The sequence below is a fragment of the Osmerus eperlanus genome, chromosome 8, assembly GCF_963692335.1.
Source record: "Osmerus eperlanus chromosome 8, fOsmEpe2.1, whole genome shotgun sequence".
In the NCBI taxonomy this organism is placed as follows: Eukaryota; Metazoa; Chordata; class Actinopteri; order Osmeriformes; family Osmeridae; genus Osmerus; species Osmerus eperlanus.
Window position 1 is genome coordinate 9,524,338 of NC_085025.1, and position 18,172 is coordinate 9,542,509.

An 18,172-nucleotide genomic window follows, 5' to 3' on the forward strand; every position below is an offset into this window, starting at 1 on the left:
ATTGGAGCATGTCTTCACGCTGACAGTTGAGACACACATGCACACACACAGCAGATTGTGAGGCAGCATGTGAGCAGTGCTGCTAAACAAGATTGCACTGAAGGGTTTCAGCACTGTTCAGTGTGACTAGCAGCATGGACAGCCTGCTAACCTCCTTCTACATACTGATTTACTGAACACTGTCTGGTATGAACTACACAAGACACATGTAAAACCCTGCAGAGGGGAGGGAGGGAAGGAGGAGAAAGGGGAGAAGTAGGGGGAGGAGGTTTAGAGAATAGGAGGGGAGGAGGAATGAGGCTGGCAGGAAGACTTGAAGGTGAAGAAGGTGACAGAAAGAAAAGAGGAGGAGGGCAAAAGAGGAAGAGAGGAGGTGGAGATGGGAGAAGTAGGGAAGGGAAGGAGATGATGAGGAAGGACAGCAGAATGGGCCAGAAGCCGGGGCAGATGTCTCCGGTGGAGGCCCTGGCAATGTGTGCGCCACTGGTGTGATATGAATAAAGGATTCTTCTCTCTGGTCCATTTTCCCTTTTGCTCTCCATTCTTCTCTCATGTCCTTGTCTGAATGCATAAAGCAGGGTGTGAATCCCATGTCTCGGGGGTGCTCTGGTGCTTCAATGGATTAGAGTCAGGTTTGCTGCTCATCCTGCTACGGTGGGCTGAGGCAGACCAAACACGTATCCATACATCTATACATGGAAACAGTACTTTTGCCGGAGCCAGAAGCCAGGACACAGACAGCCCACAGACAACTCCCTCCCTCCCCACCCACCCCCCACCCCCACCCACCACGCTCCGCTCCTTGCACGTGTGTGTGTGTGACAAAAATCAACATTTCTCTCATCTTCAGTAGGAAGACGAAGACTCACCCCTGTGACGTAGCGAGGCCTGAACTGGATGGTCCCAAAGAGGCCGAGGATGACCAGGATGATGTGCAGGAAGTTGGTGAGGATGGGGGCCCACTGGTACCCCAGGAAGTCAAAGACCTGGCGCTCCAGAACACTGACCTGAGAAAGAGAGAGAGGGAGAGGTGGGGTGGGAGATAGAGGGAGAGAAAGGGTTTAGGCAACAGTTTGTGAGGTAAACTTTGTTTCTACAGTGCAGCTTTACACACTGGAAAGAGCAAGTGAGAGATGTGTGTGTCCAACATGCACACACACACACACACCACACATCCTGACAAAGCCTGCTGTCACACACGCCACTGAAACCATGGAGAACACATGTGACCAGAAAGCTTCCATCCAGTAACCAGTTAAAGCACACAAACACACACACAAAACACGCACACACGCGTCCCATTAATGGGCAGGGCAGAGGGAAAGCTTGGTCACAGGGGAAATAAGCCTGTCAGGACGAAGCAGCCCTACTCAGCTGCACCAGGGACACAGTATGTACTCACCAGGGACCAGGGACAGAACCACATCACCACCAGGGACAGAACCACATCACCACCAGGGACAGAACCACATCACCACCAGGGACAGAACAATATCAGTGACCAGCGACATAATCACATAACTACCAGGGATAGAATGATATCACTACCAGGTAGAGGGTGGAGGGACAGAGACACCTTAAACAGACTAGCAGGCCTGAAACCCTCCCAGAACACGACCAGAAAATGACCAGAACTGTAAACAGTATAGTAGCTGACCATCAGTAAACATGAAAAGTGTACTCAACCATCTCAAACATCTTAGTATGACTCACACAGAAATATAACGTATGTAATAGTATAATTTCCTCAGGAGAAAAATGTTTTTCTGCAGACAGCTGATATCAGTTCCTACATTCACTCTCTCACATACACGCACATTCATCCTATACACACACAAGAAAACACACACACACACTGACACCATACACACAGACATAGATGCACACACAGACTCACACATACTCCACAAACACACACTGCAGCATAGTGTATACGCAGGAGAATCTCATTACTGAGGTATAATACGCATGGTTCCTGGCTGAGAACACTTCTGCCCTGAGACACTGATTAGGATGGAAGTTGATCCTGAAAACATTAACTCCCATACACACACTCACACACACACACACACACACACACACACACACAAACACAGACACTCAAGATCCCATCCACGGCAGGTCTGGCCGGCTGATTGAAACGGAAGTGTAGAGAGGTTCAGGGCTGTTTTTGTATGCAGTGTGTTCACACAAACCACTGTAATCACTGACACAAAAACTAATCAATCACACACACCCGGGAGTGAGAGAAAAAAGAAGGAGAGTGAGAGAAAGATAGAGTTAGACAGAGAGAGAAAACGGCAACTTTCCTGACAGGAAGTCCTTTACCATTTCTCCGAACTGTGAGTTAAAATGCTGAATGCATGAACAGAATAGTATTCATATGTGGATTCTTCAGAGACAAGTTTTGCAAAAACAATTAAGAGAATATTTATGGAAAGCAGTATCTGCAGTTATGAATAATACAACACCGCACTCGAGACACATATCAAAATGTCAGCATTAACACGTCAACACAAACAACTTAAAAGTCTCCAAAGAGTGCTGCCGTTTTCAGGAAGACACACAAGCAGAAAGACAAACCGACAAACAGGCAGGGAGACAAACAGAGGCGGTTTTCTCTATAAATGTGTTTTTGTAGGAAAGAGAACGGGTCGTTTATGCAGAAATATCATGAAGTATTCATTAGATCCTGAGCATGTGGCAGATGATGGAACCATAACCAACAAGGTGAAATCACAAGTCATGAAAGATGTATGTCTTATCACATGAATCTCCCCATGGGATCTCACTGGGTTGTGTGTGTAAAAGAGGGGTGGATAGAGAGAGAGACAGAGATGGAGAGGAAGTTGAGGTGAGGTGGCTCCCACTAGCAGGACCAGAGAGCTCAGAGGACACAGCGTAGAGGATGAAAGCTGTGTGACCGTGGACTCTTCTAGTTCCTGTGCCCTTCTGCTTCCCTGGATCGCTGAGTCCATTATGAATACAACCAAGTAAAAAGAGATCAAGACTTCTGAGGATCGAGTTTAATACAAGCGTGCAGGAAAGAATAGAGTGTTGCAGAGAGTGAAAGCTCACAGTCCTTATAGCATGGAGCAAGCCCGGCCTGGATTTTGTCATTCTTTAGAAAGTACCTTTAGCACATTTTTCTCAGGAGAATGTTATCAGTTAACCTGAACAATTACAGGTCTTAAGGTGTGCATATCTATGTTTTTCTTCTTCGGGAGGACACCGAGCTTCAAGAGGAGAAGGTGGAGACAGAGCTACTGGAGGAAGAGGAGGAGGAGAAGGAGAAGGAGGAGGAGGAGGAGGAGGAGGAGGAGGAGGAGGAAGAGGAAGAAGAGGAGGCGGAGGAGGAGGAGGAGGAGGAGGAGGAGGAGGAGGAGGAGGAGGAGGAGGAGGAGGAGGAGGAGGAGGAGGAGGAGGAGGAGGAAGAAGGAGGAAGAAGGAGGAGGAGGAGGAGGAGGAGGAGGAAGAAGAGGAGGCGGAGGAGGAGGAGGAGGAGGAGGAGGAGGAGGAGGAGGAGGAGGAGGAGGAGGAGGAGGAGGACACAGAGCTACAGAGTCCATACTCAGTTTGGACCACACTTGCAGCACACAGACAGGAGGATATAAATAGAGTGGCTACAGGTCTGTCTGAGTGTGCGTGTAATACTAGGGTTTCCAGTCTCGTTAATCATGCAGCAGAAAGGGTCACTGCTCCCTCAAAGACTGTACACACACACTTTAAAATGGAAGACAACATCAGCTACGAAGCTGAAAGACAGAACCAATGACAAATTGTTTTGTATCTGGATCTGAGCCTCTAGTCTGGTTAACATACTGTAGATACCTTCACCTCTAGCCTGGTTACCATAGATACCCTGACCACTTGTCTGGTTACCATAGATACCCTGACCCATCTCAGCCTTTAGTTTGTCTACCGTAGATACGCTGATCACTAGTTTGGTTACCATAGAGACCCTGACCCATCTCATCCTCTTGTCTGGTAGCCGTAGATACCCTGTACATCTGAACAAGGGACCTTCAAACTGCCTCTAATTTTTCTCTCTTTGTCCTGGTGCTTCACCAGTTGTAGGAGTCTCGCACCAACGCCTCCCACCCCCCCCAGGCACAGCCCCCCTCCTCTCACTTTCCCCAAATAAATAAAATGCACACAAATGATTTCCCGCTCATGTAAAAGGACAACTAAATGGTTGATCTATGAGTTGAAACTCTCTAACGAGGAGCATTGCTGGGCCAAAATTGAATCCTGCATGATAAATAGCTGGTATTATCTCCCTCTAGCTGGGGGGGAGGGGGGGGGGTTAAGGCGGGTTGAGGCTACTTAGAGAGAGTGGAGCCGGTGACAGAGAAGAGAGGCTTGCAGATGGATACCCAGAAGGATAAGAACATTAGCCTGGGCTACATCATTAATAACACACACACTTTACAAACATACCAACACAAACAGTATGCACAGACACACAAACACACACACACTCTTACATACACAAGGCAAGGGAGAAGATGACCTCTATACCTCCAACACTTCCTGCCAGGGAAGCAGAGTGTTCTGACCACTAAGTGACAGGCAGGTACAGAGAGGCAGCGAAATGGAGAGAGACTGTGTGTGGGGATTGACTGTAGGTGTGTGTGTGTGTGTGGGGGGGGGGTGAGGGTAGTGTAGGTGTGTGTGTCTCTATGTGTGTGGACCTCTAAACTCCAATTACATTTGGCAGAGCCCTCCTTTCTGCTTTCTCTCGAAAGTAAATCATGGGGCACTTCCATGCCTGTGCCTGAGAGCCAGCCTGTCACGACAGCCCTCACACTACTTTAGATATTACTCCCCTTCTACTGACGCAAACACCAACTTCAGCATCTTCCAGGGCCAGACGCACACTCTCCCATGGATCTGTCTTCAGTTATATCAATAAACACACGCTAGGCTGCCTGTGCGACCTAGCAGCATCACTTCATTATTCTAATGGCCGACCGAGGAGCTGAACATGCTGGAGGAGGGAGGGCCGAGACGGCAGGAGTGGGGGGGAGGTTGAGGGGAGAGGCGGGAGGGAGGGACTGGGGAGGAGGTTGAGGGGAGAGGCGGGAGGGAGGGAGGGAGTGGGGGGGAGGTTGAGGGGAGAGGCGGGAGGGAGGGACTGGGGAGGAGGTTGAGGGGAGAGGCGGGAGGGAGGGAGCGTGGAGGAGGTTGAGGGGAGAGGCGGGAGGGAGGGACTGGGGAGGAGGTTGAGGGGAGAGGCGGGAGGGAGGGAGGGAGTGGGGGGGAGGTTGAGGGGAGAGGCGGGAGGGAGGGACTGGGGAGGAGGTTGAGGGGAGAGGCGGGAGGGAGGGAGGGAGTGGGGGGGAGGTTGAGGGGAGAGGCGGGAGGGAGGGACTGGGGAGGAGGTTGAGGGGAGAGGCGGGAGGGAGGGAGCGTGGAGGAGGTTGAGGGGAGAGGCGGGAGGGAGGGACTGGGGAGGAGGTTGAGGGGAGAGGCGGGAGGGAGGGAGGGAGTGGGGGGGAGGTTGAGGGGAGAGGCGGGAGGGAGGGACTGGGGAGGAGGTTGAGGGGAGAGGCGGGAGGGAGGGAGGGAGTGGGGGGGAGGTTGAGGGGAGAGGCGGGAGGGAGGGACTGGGGAGGAGGTTGAGGGGAGAGGCGGGAGGGAGGGAGCGTGGAGGAGGTTGAGGGGAGAGGCGGGAGGGAGGGAGGGAGGGAGCGTGGAGGAGGTTGAGGGGAGAGGCGGGAGGGAGCTGATAAATGGAGTGAAGTGGAGGGGTGAGGTAAGACATGGAGGCAGGAAGATAGAAGACCTGAAATAAGTCTACACCATCCTGACTACAGACATTTATCAGCAACACTTTATGGTACCAAACTACCATGCAACTATAGAGCAATAGGTGTGGTTAAAATGTTTGAAGTTGATGGGAATTGCTATGTAACTAAATGGTATTAAGTTATTATCTTCCAATTCCAATGATCTCTCAGTACAGATGGACAGCTATGAAAACATTCAGAAACTCACACGCAGTAGACAAACAGGGACATCCAGTTGCATGTGCACTTTTACCTACACAAACACAAACAGGTACGCACACACATACATGCATGCATACCTACACACACCACATGTGAACACACACACAGACCAGGGGAGAGATAACAGATCAATCAGAGCCGAAAGCTTGGAACAGTTTCTCTGATTCCAGTCACCCTCCAGCAGTCAAGTGGTTTCGACACCAGATATATGGTGGGCTTATTCCCTGGCCCCCAGCCTCTCTCTCTCTCTCTCTCTCTGTGTGTGTGTGTGTGTGTGTGTGTGTGTGTGTGTGTGTGTGTGTGTGAGTGTGTGTGTGAGAGTGAGTGTGTGTGTGAGTGTCTGTGTGTGTGAGTGTCTGTGTGTGTGAGTGTGTGTGTGTGTGTGTAACACCCTGCCATCATTCAAATCATGCACACATTCTTTCACACATCTGCAAGTCTATACATTCCAACAACTACTGCCAAAGACCTGAATACAATCCTGGACACTTTACTAGTGCACTGTGAACAGCAATGTCGACACAGCAATCTGGATACAGCAAACTGCTAAATGCAACACTAACACAACCTAGGTGACTCCCCAACATTATACTTGTAGATGGCCACCGTAGCGGCAGATGTAGATGTTCATGAACAACTGAACATATTAGGGTTAGGGTTATGCTTTTAGGAGTGTGTTTGGATAGGTGGTTGACACAACTAGAGAAACCTGTTCTGTGTAATGTGGAGAGAATGCGGGAGAGGAAAGCTGTTGTGTGGGCTCTCGGCTCTACTTCCTTATATATAAGCAACACATCAGATCAGACGCCATCACACTGCTCTGACCGTCTACTGAACAAGTCTGTTGTGGTATATTTGAAGTACATTACTTGGTAAGTAACATGCTTTCACACATTTTCAACACATTTGAGTTAGAAGAGAAATCAAATTGGAATAACATGGTCACAGTAAAGACTTTTTACAATGTTGTTTTGAAATCAGCGTCGCATTTAATGAAATGACGAGAGGTGAATGGCACAGGGAGGAGTGGGGCTTGGTGAACTGACAGTTTGCCCACTATGTCATACAGTACTTCATACTAGACTACATTATTGTGAAAACACATGTTCAGTTCTGTTTGTGTTTCTCCCAGTGGTGAGGGAGCAGAGATGAGCATGGCTTCAGGGGGGTCTGTAGCTGTCGCTGGTGAGTACAGTGGTTACCAGTAGCCCAGACATTAGTCCTTAAAGTCCCTATCTTGGTGCTGTAAAAGAATAAATGATCTAATCATTATAAACGTTCTTTCTTTCTTTCTTTCAAATGGCTACCACCAATCAGAGTTGAGGATAGTGCTACTGGGAGGTAGGGGTCTTGGAGGGAGACAGGACTGCTCTAAGAGCTCTGTGGGCAACCTTCTCCTGAGAGGAGATGTCTTTGAGACGGGAGCCAGAAATGCTAAGAACGTCCTGAGACAACAGGAAGTGTGGGGCAGGAAGCTGACGGTGGTGGATACTCCAGGCTGTATGTGGCCCTGTCCGCTGTCTCTGACACCTCAGCTGGACCAACAGGAACTACAGCGGAACGTGTACCTCTGTCCTCCAGGACCCCACGCCTTCCTCCTCATCATCCCAGTGGAATGTCCCTTCGATGCGGAACACAGAGCTGCCCTGGAGGAACACCTGAGCTCTCTGTTCAGTAAACAGGTCTGGAGACACATTATCATAGTCATCACAGCAGAGGCTCCACTACTCTCCACGTCTCTGCAAGAGCTAATCAGAGGACAGCCTGTTATCCAGCAGCTTGTCCGGAAAGCTGGAGGCCGCTGTCATTTTCTGGACATTGGGAACCGTGGTGATGGCACTCAGATCATAGGGCTGCTGGAGAAAATAGACAAGATGGTGGCAGGAAACAGAGGAGGCCACTACATGGTTGAGAAAGGGGGGTTTTATAAACTGGGGGAGAAGATGAGATGTATCAAGAAAAGAGCTGAAGAGAGGATCAGTGAAGTACAGAGTCAAAGATCTAGACTCCGCAGTCAAATAGGTTAGTCATGAAACACTGTTTTACAGAATGTAAAGTTGAATCCTAGAGGGACTTTCAAACTAGTGATGTGAAGGCAAATGCAACTGAATTGAAATGACTGTTAATTGTTAATTATCGTTCTTGTAAGTTATTATAAATGATCAGATTAATCAAAATGATCATTTACAAACTGAAATCCTCTTTCTCCCAGATGAATCCAAAAGGCTGTCCGACATGAGGATTGTGCTAACAGGCAGCCACCTGGCTGGGAAGAGCAGAGCAGCAAACATCATCCTGGGGAGAGAAGCGTTTGAGGTTGGGTGTACACGAACGGCAAGCAGTGAGAGAGCCCGCGGTGTCGCATCAGGAAGAAATCTGGAGGTGGTCGACTCTCCAGGTTGGTTCTATAGAAACACCCTGGAAGAAACCCCCAAGCTGGACAAGCTGGAAATCCAATGCAGTGTGATACTCTGTCCTCCTGGTCCCCACGCTGTGCTGCTGGTGGTTCCCCTGGACACGGGCTTCCCAGAGTGCAGCAGGGTAGCTGTGGAGCAGCACATGGACCTGTTCACTGAGAAGGTCTGGAGCCACACTATGATGCTGTTCACACATGGAGACAAGATAAGAGGCACTACCGTTGAGCAGCACATCGAGAGCGAAGGACAGCCTCTCCAGTGGCTTGTTGAGAAATGTGGGAACAGGTATCACGTCCTCGACGGTTTAAGCAGAGAGGATGGCTCTCAGGTCTCAGAGCTGCTGGACAAGATAGAGGAGATGGTGGCGGGAAACGGAGGAGGCTATTATGAGACCGACAGAGATGTTTCAAAGGTGTTACGGCAGGCCGAGAGAGAGGTGGATAGAGGAGCAGAGATTACCATGAGGGCGGTTAATCGGCAAAGAACATTACTAAGGGCTTTATTTGAAGGTAAAGACCTTTCCGATATTCATTTTTTGTGTTAAATGAATGTGTGTTGATGTGTACATGGTCAGAATGTTAGCAAATGTGTGTTGATGTACTTATAGTCAGGATAATAGCAAAAGTGAGTTTGTGTGCTTGTCTGACAGGAGAAGACCTTAAGCAGACAGAGCTAAGGATGCTGCTGCTGGGCAGAAGCAATACTGGGAAGAGTGTTGCTGCCAATATGATACTGAAAGATGCAGTGTTGGACACAGCTTTACCAAAAAATGGAGTAATGCGTGTGTGTGGGAATGCAATTAAATAGTACCTGCATACTTTTGCCATGTCATGCGTACAAGAAACATAACCAGTAAGACAGGAAACACCCAGCCGTTCCCGAAATAAATACCTATTTTTAGTTTACCGTAATATTTTTTTGGTTGTTGTTTTCCTTTAGTTGGCAATCCTGATGTGAGTTGATAATTTGGCATAAGGCTGTGTTTCACCTCACTTGTAGTACATCTCCTGTTTCCATTCAAAGGAGTTTGGTGCTGAGAGGAAACCAACCCTGTATGTGATGAGACAGAGACAGATGGCTGAGAGGAACCTGAAGGTGATAGAATCCCCCGGCTGGGACACTGACTCCTCAGAGCAGCTCAGAGAGCATGGACTTAGCCTGTGTTCCCCCGGCCCTCACGTCTTCCTCCTGGTGGTTCCACTCTCTTCTTCCTTCTCTGAGAGAGACAGGAGGGCTCTGGAGGAGCACATGAAGGTTCTCGGGGAGAGGGTGTGGAGATACACCCTAGTTCTGTTCACCTGGGGCTACTGGCTAGGGGACAGGGCTATTGAGCAGCACATCCAGGGAGAAGGGGAAGCCCTCCAATGGCTGGTGGAGAAATGTGGTCACAGGTACCATGTTCTTCAGAACACAGAAGACATCGCTGATGTCACCGTGCTGATAGAGAAGATAGAGGAAATGACCAGGAGAAACATGGGCCACTTTGCGGTGCTCAGTGTTGAAGATATTTCAGCAGACATGAGCAACAGAAACACAGACTTAAGACGTCGACGGTCTGTGTTAAATAAACTCGTAACAAAAGTGGATAAGTTGAGCGACAGAGAGAAAGCGTGGAAGAGTAAAGAGGTGGAGTGGGCGAACAAGGAGGAGGAGTGGAGAAGGAGAGAAGAGGAGTGCAAGAGGAGGGAGGAGGATCTAATAGACCGGATGTTGAAGGTTGTGCTGACCGAGCCAGAGGAGCCATTACTGCCTATGAGGAGGAGGAGGGGCAGCCTAGAACACATACCCCCCAGTAGTGAGTATCAATAGAACACATCCTCCACAGTAGTGAGTATCAATAGAACACATCCTCCACAGTAGTGAGTATCAATAGAAGACATACCCCCCAGTGATATAACAATATCAGGACTGTAACACATTGGATACATTTTAGCCCCCTAAAAGGGCCCCATCATACGTTACTGCAACAAAGTCTCCAACCAAGCCCAAAGAGCTGGATGATACTGAGTATCGTAAACTTGTGTGTGTTACATTGTGTTTCAGTGAGCGGAGGGGCACCGTCAGAGGACGGGAGCTCCTACTTGTACTGTGTCTACGGGGCAGGAGGCAAGGTGTCCGACTGGCTGATGAGGAGACATGCTCTAGCCTGCACATCAGGGTACGGGTCAGTGAGTGGAGACGCCTTCTCCTCAGAGTACTCCTACTATGAAGAAGGGCAGTCACCTGAATGTGACAGCGGAGTGGCACCGTCAGAGGACGGGAGCTCCTACTTGTACTGTGTCTACGGGGCAGGAGGCAAAATGTCCGACTGGCTGATGAGGAGACATGCTCTAGCCTGCACATCAGGGTACGGGTCAGTGAGTGGAGATGCCTTCTCCTCAGAGTACTCCTACTATGAAGAAGGGCAGTCACCTGAATGTGACAGCTCATCATTATATGATACCTGCATCAGCGAAGCCGACCACGCATACCCGACAACACCCAGAGTCACCGCGGAACAAGAACACTGGTTGGTTTTTGAGGGCGAGCACATTTATGAGAAGGTAGACAGAGATAAATAAAAAGAGAGATACGTGGATTTGCTTTTTAGAACAAAGTACAGGAGGAGGGTTTGTGTTGTATTGTGACTACTGTATCCAATGTTATCAAGTTCAGGTTACATTATTTTAAGGATTTGGTTTGCAGAAAGATGAGGCATCCATCATGATACACATTAGAGTCAACACAGACAGTAGACGACAGACATTATGAAAGTACTCAAGGTTCAAATCATCTCAAGGTGTTGATACACCTTGTTAGTCTGAGTGATGGTTGCTGGAGCAAAGCTATTTTTATACTTACTTTATACCTTTATACGGCACTTAGGAATGATTGGCTGGACCTGATGTTAGTTTCCTCCAGGATCACAATGACTCTTATTGAGAGACTTGTTGCTCTTGTTGGTTTGTTGTAACTGTCTTAAAATGATTGTACTCACTGTGAAATATATTATTGTTGCTTGCTTTTTCCACAGGTACACTGTTGCACTTTTGAGGTTCTTGCCTTTTAATTGTAACTTTTCTAACTACATGCTCTTATTGTTCTTCCATTTGGGACTTATTTGGTTTTCACAATGTATGCTTCATGTTTGGCTACCCGCAATGTTTGAGGCTATCTCGTTGTTATGATCAGTGACCTATGCACTTTGTAAAACTCTCTCTTGGAAGTCACTTTGGATAAAAGAGTCTGCTAAATGCATAAATGTAATGTAATGTATACCTAATTTTCACTGTAATTACAAAATATATTTTATCCCTCTTTATCCAGAGTGAACACTGTGTTTTCTTCCAGTCTTTCTTCATGTAGTACAGCAAAAAATGGCTGATCCTTTGGACAGCTTATTGCTAGTTAACAAAACTAGCAGAATGATCCTCTAGACATCTAATGTTAGCTAGCACAAGAAGATCTTTTGTTATTGAAGACAGCTCATGTTCCATCGTATTTCCATTCTCCTCTCTTTTTTCCCCTTCCATCTTCCTGCTCCTCTCCACCTCCCCTCTCCTCTACCTTCCCTGTCCTTTCACTCTCCCCTCTCCTCTCTAACACCCACCCCCTCTCCTCCCATCTGTCCTTCACCCCACCTCTCGTCCTCAGTGCTCGTGGGAGGGACATGCTGACCAAGGTGTGAGCTACTCAGTCACTCAGTCACTTGCCATCATCCCTGTCACTCAGAAAAGCCTGGATGAGAATTGGACCACTGACATAACTGCCATTATGAACTGTCTCCGCCCATTTCTATCAATCAACTCCTGATCATGTGAATGCGAGAGCGTCTCGTGGCTGGGTTAGAGAGGGATCAGCAGGTTTGGGAGGGTTAGTGGTGTACCAGCAGGGTGAGAGATGAGAGAGAGGGCAGGGTTACGAAGAGAAGTGCGAGACAGCATGGTTGGGGATGGATGAGGAAGAGAGCAGAGTTGAGAGGGGATGAGGGGGAGAAGAGTTTGGGAGGGATGAGGGAAAGTGCAGGGTTGGGGAGAGATGAGGGAGAGAGTATGGTTCAGGAGAGATGAGGGCGGGAGCAGGGTTGGGGAGGAATGAGGGAGAGTGCGACAGCATCGAAGGTGATCACTACAAGGACTCATCACAGGCATTGAAGCATTCTGGGTATTTGTTGTTATAAACACGACAAGGGGAACATGTCTATTATAATGAAGTGACAGACACCAGAACCATCACCACAACATGGGCATGCTAGTATGCTTCTCAAATGCACCTTTGGCCTGTTTCCTAAACATGAAGCCAGCTCCATGTAGGGATGGGTATCATTGGTCTTAGTTTCTTTGTCTATGTAACATGGAAAACAGTTTTCCCTGTTAACACGTTACAGTGTCCAACACTACCAGCTACATTCATCTGACCCCCACAATTTGCGGTCCTCTACTCTCTTCAAAGCCATGGTTTCGCCTCCGGTCATCCCATAATTATCCTGCAGAATGCCTCTGATGTGCATTCATTGAACCCTGTGTCCAGTCATGCCTGCTCGCCCCGCTTCTCTACCCGCCTCCTCCCTTCTTCTCTCTCCATTTTCAACCGTTGTCCCCGCCCCCCATCTCCAAATCCATCATCCTGTCTCTCTCTTTGACAGTTTTTCCTCCAGTCTCCCTGGCAGCCTCCGGCCTCTCTAACAGGCCTTTACGCGCTCCACTGCCTCTCAGCCTCTCTAGAACTGCCAGGCCGTCACAGCTCCGTGAACTAGTCAAATGGCTGGAAAGCGAATGAGCGAGAAAGGAAAAAAGAATAACCATTTTACATGGATATCTAAAGTCATTAACATGCTGCCTTCTTCAGGGGTGTGATGTGCTGTCAGAAGGTTGTATTCATACCTACTGGAGCACATATACAGCCCAGAGATCAACTACACCTGCTGTTGCAAAGGATCTCAGTGCAGCTCATCTACACATGCAAGACAGTGCCGCCATATATCAACCCCCATTCATCACCAGCTTGCTGTACACAAGACTACAGAACATTACCACACATACAGTACATTAGGCTGCTGTACTCCACACTAAATCACTACTCCCCATACAACACCAGACTGCTAGTGCACATAGCTGTTAGCCCTATTAGTGCAGGTAGCAGGTAGCTGTCAGCATAGGTATCTGTTAGCACAAATAGTTGTTAGCACTGGTAGCTGTCAGTTGTTAGCACAAGGAGCTAGTCTCTGTTAACACTGGTAGCTGTAAGTTTGATGTCCCCACTGACAGCAGATGGACAGGCCTGAGAAGATAGGTTAATGGAATACAGTAGGTTTAAAGCAATGGGTGTAACCTTCCGGATGGAAAGATTTAATCTAGCAAGTGCCTGCACACAGGCACACATACACACCAGAACAGACACCCACACTCACACATTGACAGCTCAAATGTATAGGTCATGTTAAATTGTGACTGATTTATTACATGTGTAGAGTCATTAAATCATTCTGAGTTGTCAGATTCCAGTGGCAGCATCTCTCCAGCTAGCAGGCCTCCCCTGAAGATCTCTCTGCCTGCCAGTCAAACAGAGTCTGCCTACAGCTCTGTGCCTGTTATCAGTGTAGGTGCAGATGCTCCTGTGGTTTGCTTAGTCCTGGTTAGAAATCTGGATGTTTCTAGTCTAGCACCTTAGAAAGGTTCACTATCTGTTATCGTTAGTTAGCTACAGGGTTGCAAACTTTGACCAACCTACTGGTGTGACCTCCTGATTTTGCTTTCACTCGCACATGCATAATAGATGCCTTAACAAGGATGAGGGGAAAGAAGGGTATCAAGCCACACTGCCAGTAGACTACTGCTTAAGTTGTTACAATTAGGCCTAACCCCAACACTTCCACAGTTCATGGGGCAGGGTTGGTGCACTGCTTTGGATGTCAGAGGAAGAGATCAAAAAGGCAACATGTCCCATTCTTCATGCTCTATTTAAATAAGGACATAGGATTGCTGTGTGTTTTGGAGCACGCGTTGATTTAGTGTCTGATTGCTGCCACTGGACCTGCTGTCTGTGTTGGGCCTGTGAGGATATCCAGGGAAAACTCATGCCGTTGACAATCACTGGTATAAAAAGCTGGACTCAAACAACTCGAAGCCAATTATCTACATAAAGGGCCATGGCTGCAGCCATCTGGTTTGTAGACTGTGTCCAATTTAGCCCCCACCCCCCTACACACACACACACCCCTCTGCTGACAGCAGTGCTGGTTATACAACACTATAGGACTCTGGCCTCGAACAACACATTCATGCTGTCAAGTTGATTTGTCTCCTGCTGCATGTATCATCAAAACTCTAATTATGCAGAACTGGTTTGAGTACCATAACTGGTAAGAATAATATAACTGGTCTGAGAAGCATAGTGGTCTGAGTACATCACAGGCCTGTTTACTATTTCACCAAAACAGAGTTGGAACCCAGGCTTTAGTAATGAGGGCAAACGTTTGGCTTTTAAATATATTTTGGAGCATTTTATGCTTTATTTGATATGACAGATCAATCTAGACAAGAGAGGCAGGGGAATGAGAGAGGGGAAGACATGCAGAAACGGCCCTGGCTGGAATCAGCCTGGCTGCAGCCTCAGCACATTCAGTATGCTGCTCGTGAGCCACTGGAGCAGCCCCAGTTTGTGTCTTTGATTGGATTTCCAATTCATCTTCATTTTGAGCTGCAAAGTAGCACCAGTACACTGGGAATGCTGTTCCGTATTAGCTTATTCGATCAGAATGTCAGGTCGAGGTTTTCAAAGCCAGCATTAGCCTGACACAGATCGGCCTGGTACAGAATGCCACACTATTAGCCAAGTTAAAACGTAGACACATTAAACACAGCATTAGTGCAACGATATCCAGCCAGTGTGTTCATATAAACTCCATGTACACAGCAAGTGATTAGTGACTCTGTTTATTAGTTTGGAGACCACAGAGATTTGAGCAGTCAGTCTGCGGGATGAAGCCTCCACGGTTCAATAAGCCTAATGTGCTACTCCTAATGATGTGTTTTACTGCCAATTAGCAGACCCTCAAGTCCTCCACATACACAGCTGGTTATAGCTACCAGCTTTAAAGAGAAGCTAAACACCAAAAACAATTTTCTGTTGTTAAACTCCTATGTTTGATACCCATGCACAGCTTAACACATCAATCCTGGTCTTGATTCTGATTGATTCTGATTGTCAATCACCGGGAGAGATTGTACATGATCATTGGATGTGTTCATATTTTCTTTTCACTTTGAACATTTCAGAAAGCCCCAAAAGGATTATTCATGAGAATATCCCCCACCCACACCTTTCAGCAGAGACCATGTTTTCTGTTGTCATGAGACCCACCTGAGAAACCAACTGGTTTTGGGCACATACCAACAACCATACTGCCCTTTGTATTTATTTGACGTGAAACTGGCCTGTTAAGATACTCAATAAAAAGTTTGAACTATTTGCATTAACGACAGTATTCACAGTTAAGGCTAGCAGTCAAAATGACCAACCCCTTCCCCCCCCCCCCCCCCCTCCCCTTGCACACGCACACTCCCCGAGGGCTAGCCGCACCTGCCCTGGGGTGTGGGCTGCTGTGACCTATCAGGACAGGGTGATTCATCATGTGACACCAGATGGTGTGTGGAGGGCTGTAGTTGTTGAAACGCCCCCTAGCAGTGACAGTAATGGTGAATCACTGTATAAGTCACATTGTCATGGTGACATCCCCAGGAGGCCGAGGCTTGTTACCCACACAATGTCTGGTGGAACATCTGAGACCACCAGGTGTTTCCATGACGACAGGCCTATGAAACAAAGACTGGACCTGCCTACTCACCTGAACACACCCTAAGTAGGCCTAAGACTGTCCAGTATAGGGACATGAGCATCAGCTGGAATCATCCCTGCTAGGGAGCATGGTGTATCACCTCCAGTCACTCACACCTGCTTCATCTACCGACTCATAAATGAACACATGACAGCTTCGTTAAACAACGAATGGGGCTGCCTCTGTGACTCAAACTCTGTGACTCCGAGACAACACAAAGCTAATTGCGTTCGAGTGCGGAGGAGAAGCGCAAACATCGCCTACAGTCGATATCCCCGCCCCAGCTGGCACCATTCTCCGGTGGCACAGCTGGTGAGGAAGATCTCGTGCGTGCAGATAGACTGGGAGCACCGGGGGTGCAGCTGGCCTAGGCGCACTCCCCTTTGTGTAATTCAGAGCCCCTTATTATCTTTTTTTTTGTGGGAGAGAATCCCCCTAAACTATTAATCGCTATTTGCATTACACTGTCGCAACTTTAGGTTTAGAAGCAGAAGTCATTTAACCTGCGCCCACACAGGATAGGGTTCCGCTGCATATCACCATCAACAGCAACAACTCACCAGCTGCATGCCGCAGATGAAAGCCAGCGTGCACCGGCCGCTGCAACAACCCATGGTGTCTGCCGGTCCACGGCAGTTCTCCCTCCACGTGGGTCGCTGTAACTCCCAAATCTCCGTAGCCTCTTGGTAACCGGGTAGGGGCGAGGACTGCTTGGCCGCGGTACGTGTGAGCAGAGGTTTCGGATAATGTTTAGACGCAAAGAAGCTGATTAGGCTATATCCAAACTATAGTCTGTAGGATTGGTGCGCAGTGTAGCCTATAACACAATTCAAGGGTAAAGGCAAACAGGGAAAACGGATTGGTTCAATTTGCTAATCCTTCATACTATTTAATCTAACACAGGGCAAATGTGGATTGAATGTCAAGTTGTTCAACCTTTCGAAAGTCCGTGGTTCTTATGTAGCCGCATTATCTTGGCCAATAGATCATAAGCAAACCATTAGATAAAACAAGATAAAACACATGGATTACTGGCTGCGCCTGATGTCTTAAATTGGCAATCAATGCACCCAGGCACGCCAAGCACTACAAACACAAGGCTATATCCAGGCCACTTGGATCATTGCAGTAATGTTAGCATATCAGTGTCGCCTTGATATGGTCTTTTGCAGAGAAACAATGCAATGTTGTTGACGGAGACGGTTCCTCTAGTCTCCTCGCTCCTCCCTCCCGGGAAAGGTTGCCTTGGGCTCTTGAAGAAATGTAACCGAAGCCTGATAAACCTCGATATCTCTTAAGGCTTGAAGACAACTCAAAAATAATATGTGGGATGTAAACCATTCGAGGATGAAGTATCCGTATTTTAAATGTTAATTTCAGTCTTAGAAAGACGAGTGCAGCAGATTATATCAGTTGAATTATATCCGTTCTTGTCAGAAAGCGTTGAAGCTGAACAGGGTATCTTCAGTCCCGTGCGTCCTCCTGTTTCAATCCCATTTATTAATTTATAGAAAGAAAGAAAAACATTTACCATGATTTAAGCGCAGGTTCAGTTGGTTACTGTATCGTTGACAGACTGTGGTCGGTGGCCGAGACAATCCGGTAAAAACGGGGACAATAGAACGACGCGGTGCACCTTGCGCTGTCGCCAGCCCCACCATCTGACGCTCCAGATTGAATGAGCCGCACGCAGCGTCTCTCACCGCGGGAGGCGGCGAGGTTCCTTTCTCACGCTGCGCCGAAGAGATATGATAGGCTATAGAGCGCTGCCGAGGGCAGAAACCAGCACCGAATAACGGATTAGCTTTCGGGTCTGTTTGGCAGTAAGCCTGATTGGCGAGGACTTGTCAAATATTGAGGTGATGTTGAGGTGAATGTTGTGTTGTAGGTGTAGATTCAGAGTAGAGGAGTTAGCGACAGGTTCA

The 18,172-nt window shown here is 48.1% G+C and overlaps 2 protein-coding genes across 2 annotated transcripts in view; one reads left to right on the forward strand and one right to left on the reverse strand.

Annotated features, from left to right (window-relative positions):
* The window catches only part of nkain2 (sodium/potassium transporting ATPase interacting 2), a 34,882-nt gene extending 16,975 nt beyond the window's left edge, over nucleotides 1-17,907 (reverse strand). Inside the window, exons 1-2 of the mRNA XM_062468291.1 lie at nucleotides 16,808-17,907; nucleotides 870-1,007 (exon numbers count right to left, since the gene is read on the reverse strand). Coding sequence (XP_062324275.1) covers nucleotides 870-1,007; nucleotides 16,808-16,861 — 192 coding nt within the window. The 5' untranslated portion in view covers nucleotides 16,862-17,907. The remainder of the gene's footprint in view (nucleotides 1-869; nucleotides 1,008-16,807) is intronic.
* On the forward strand, nucleotides 6,810-11,725 carry LOC134025375 (GTPase IMAP family member 8-like). The gene is made up of 7 exons (XM_062468365.1): nucleotides 6,810-6,886; nucleotides 7,147-7,199; nucleotides 7,332-8,036; nucleotides 8,227-8,940; nucleotides 9,081-9,194; nucleotides 9,450-10,226; nucleotides 10,475-11,725. Exons 2-7 carry the CDS (start codon nucleotides 7,163-7,165, stop codon nucleotides 10,990-10,992), a joined length of 2,865 nt encoding a protein of 954 aa, XP_062324349.1. The 5' UTR covers nucleotides 6,810-6,886; nucleotides 7,147-7,162; the 3' UTR covers nucleotides 10,993-11,725.
* Nucleotides 17,908-18,172: the final 265 nt, after the last annotated feature.

What these genes read in the sequence shown, in the direction of transcription:
- LOC134025375 (XM_062468365.1), top strand. Translation starts at nt 7,163, where the DNA reads ATGAGCATGGCTTCAGGGGGGTCTGTAGCTGTCGCTG. An exon ending in AGTGTTGGACACAGCTTTAC is followed by an intron (nt 9,195 to 9,449) that starts CAAAAAATGGAG and finishes CCTGTTTCCATT; the next exon opens with CAAAGGAGTTTGGTGCTGAG. An exon ending in AGAACACATACCCCCCAGTA is followed by an intron (nt 10,227 to 10,474) that starts GTGAGTATCAAT and finishes ATTGTGTTTCAG; the next exon opens with TGAGCGGAGGGGCACCGTCA.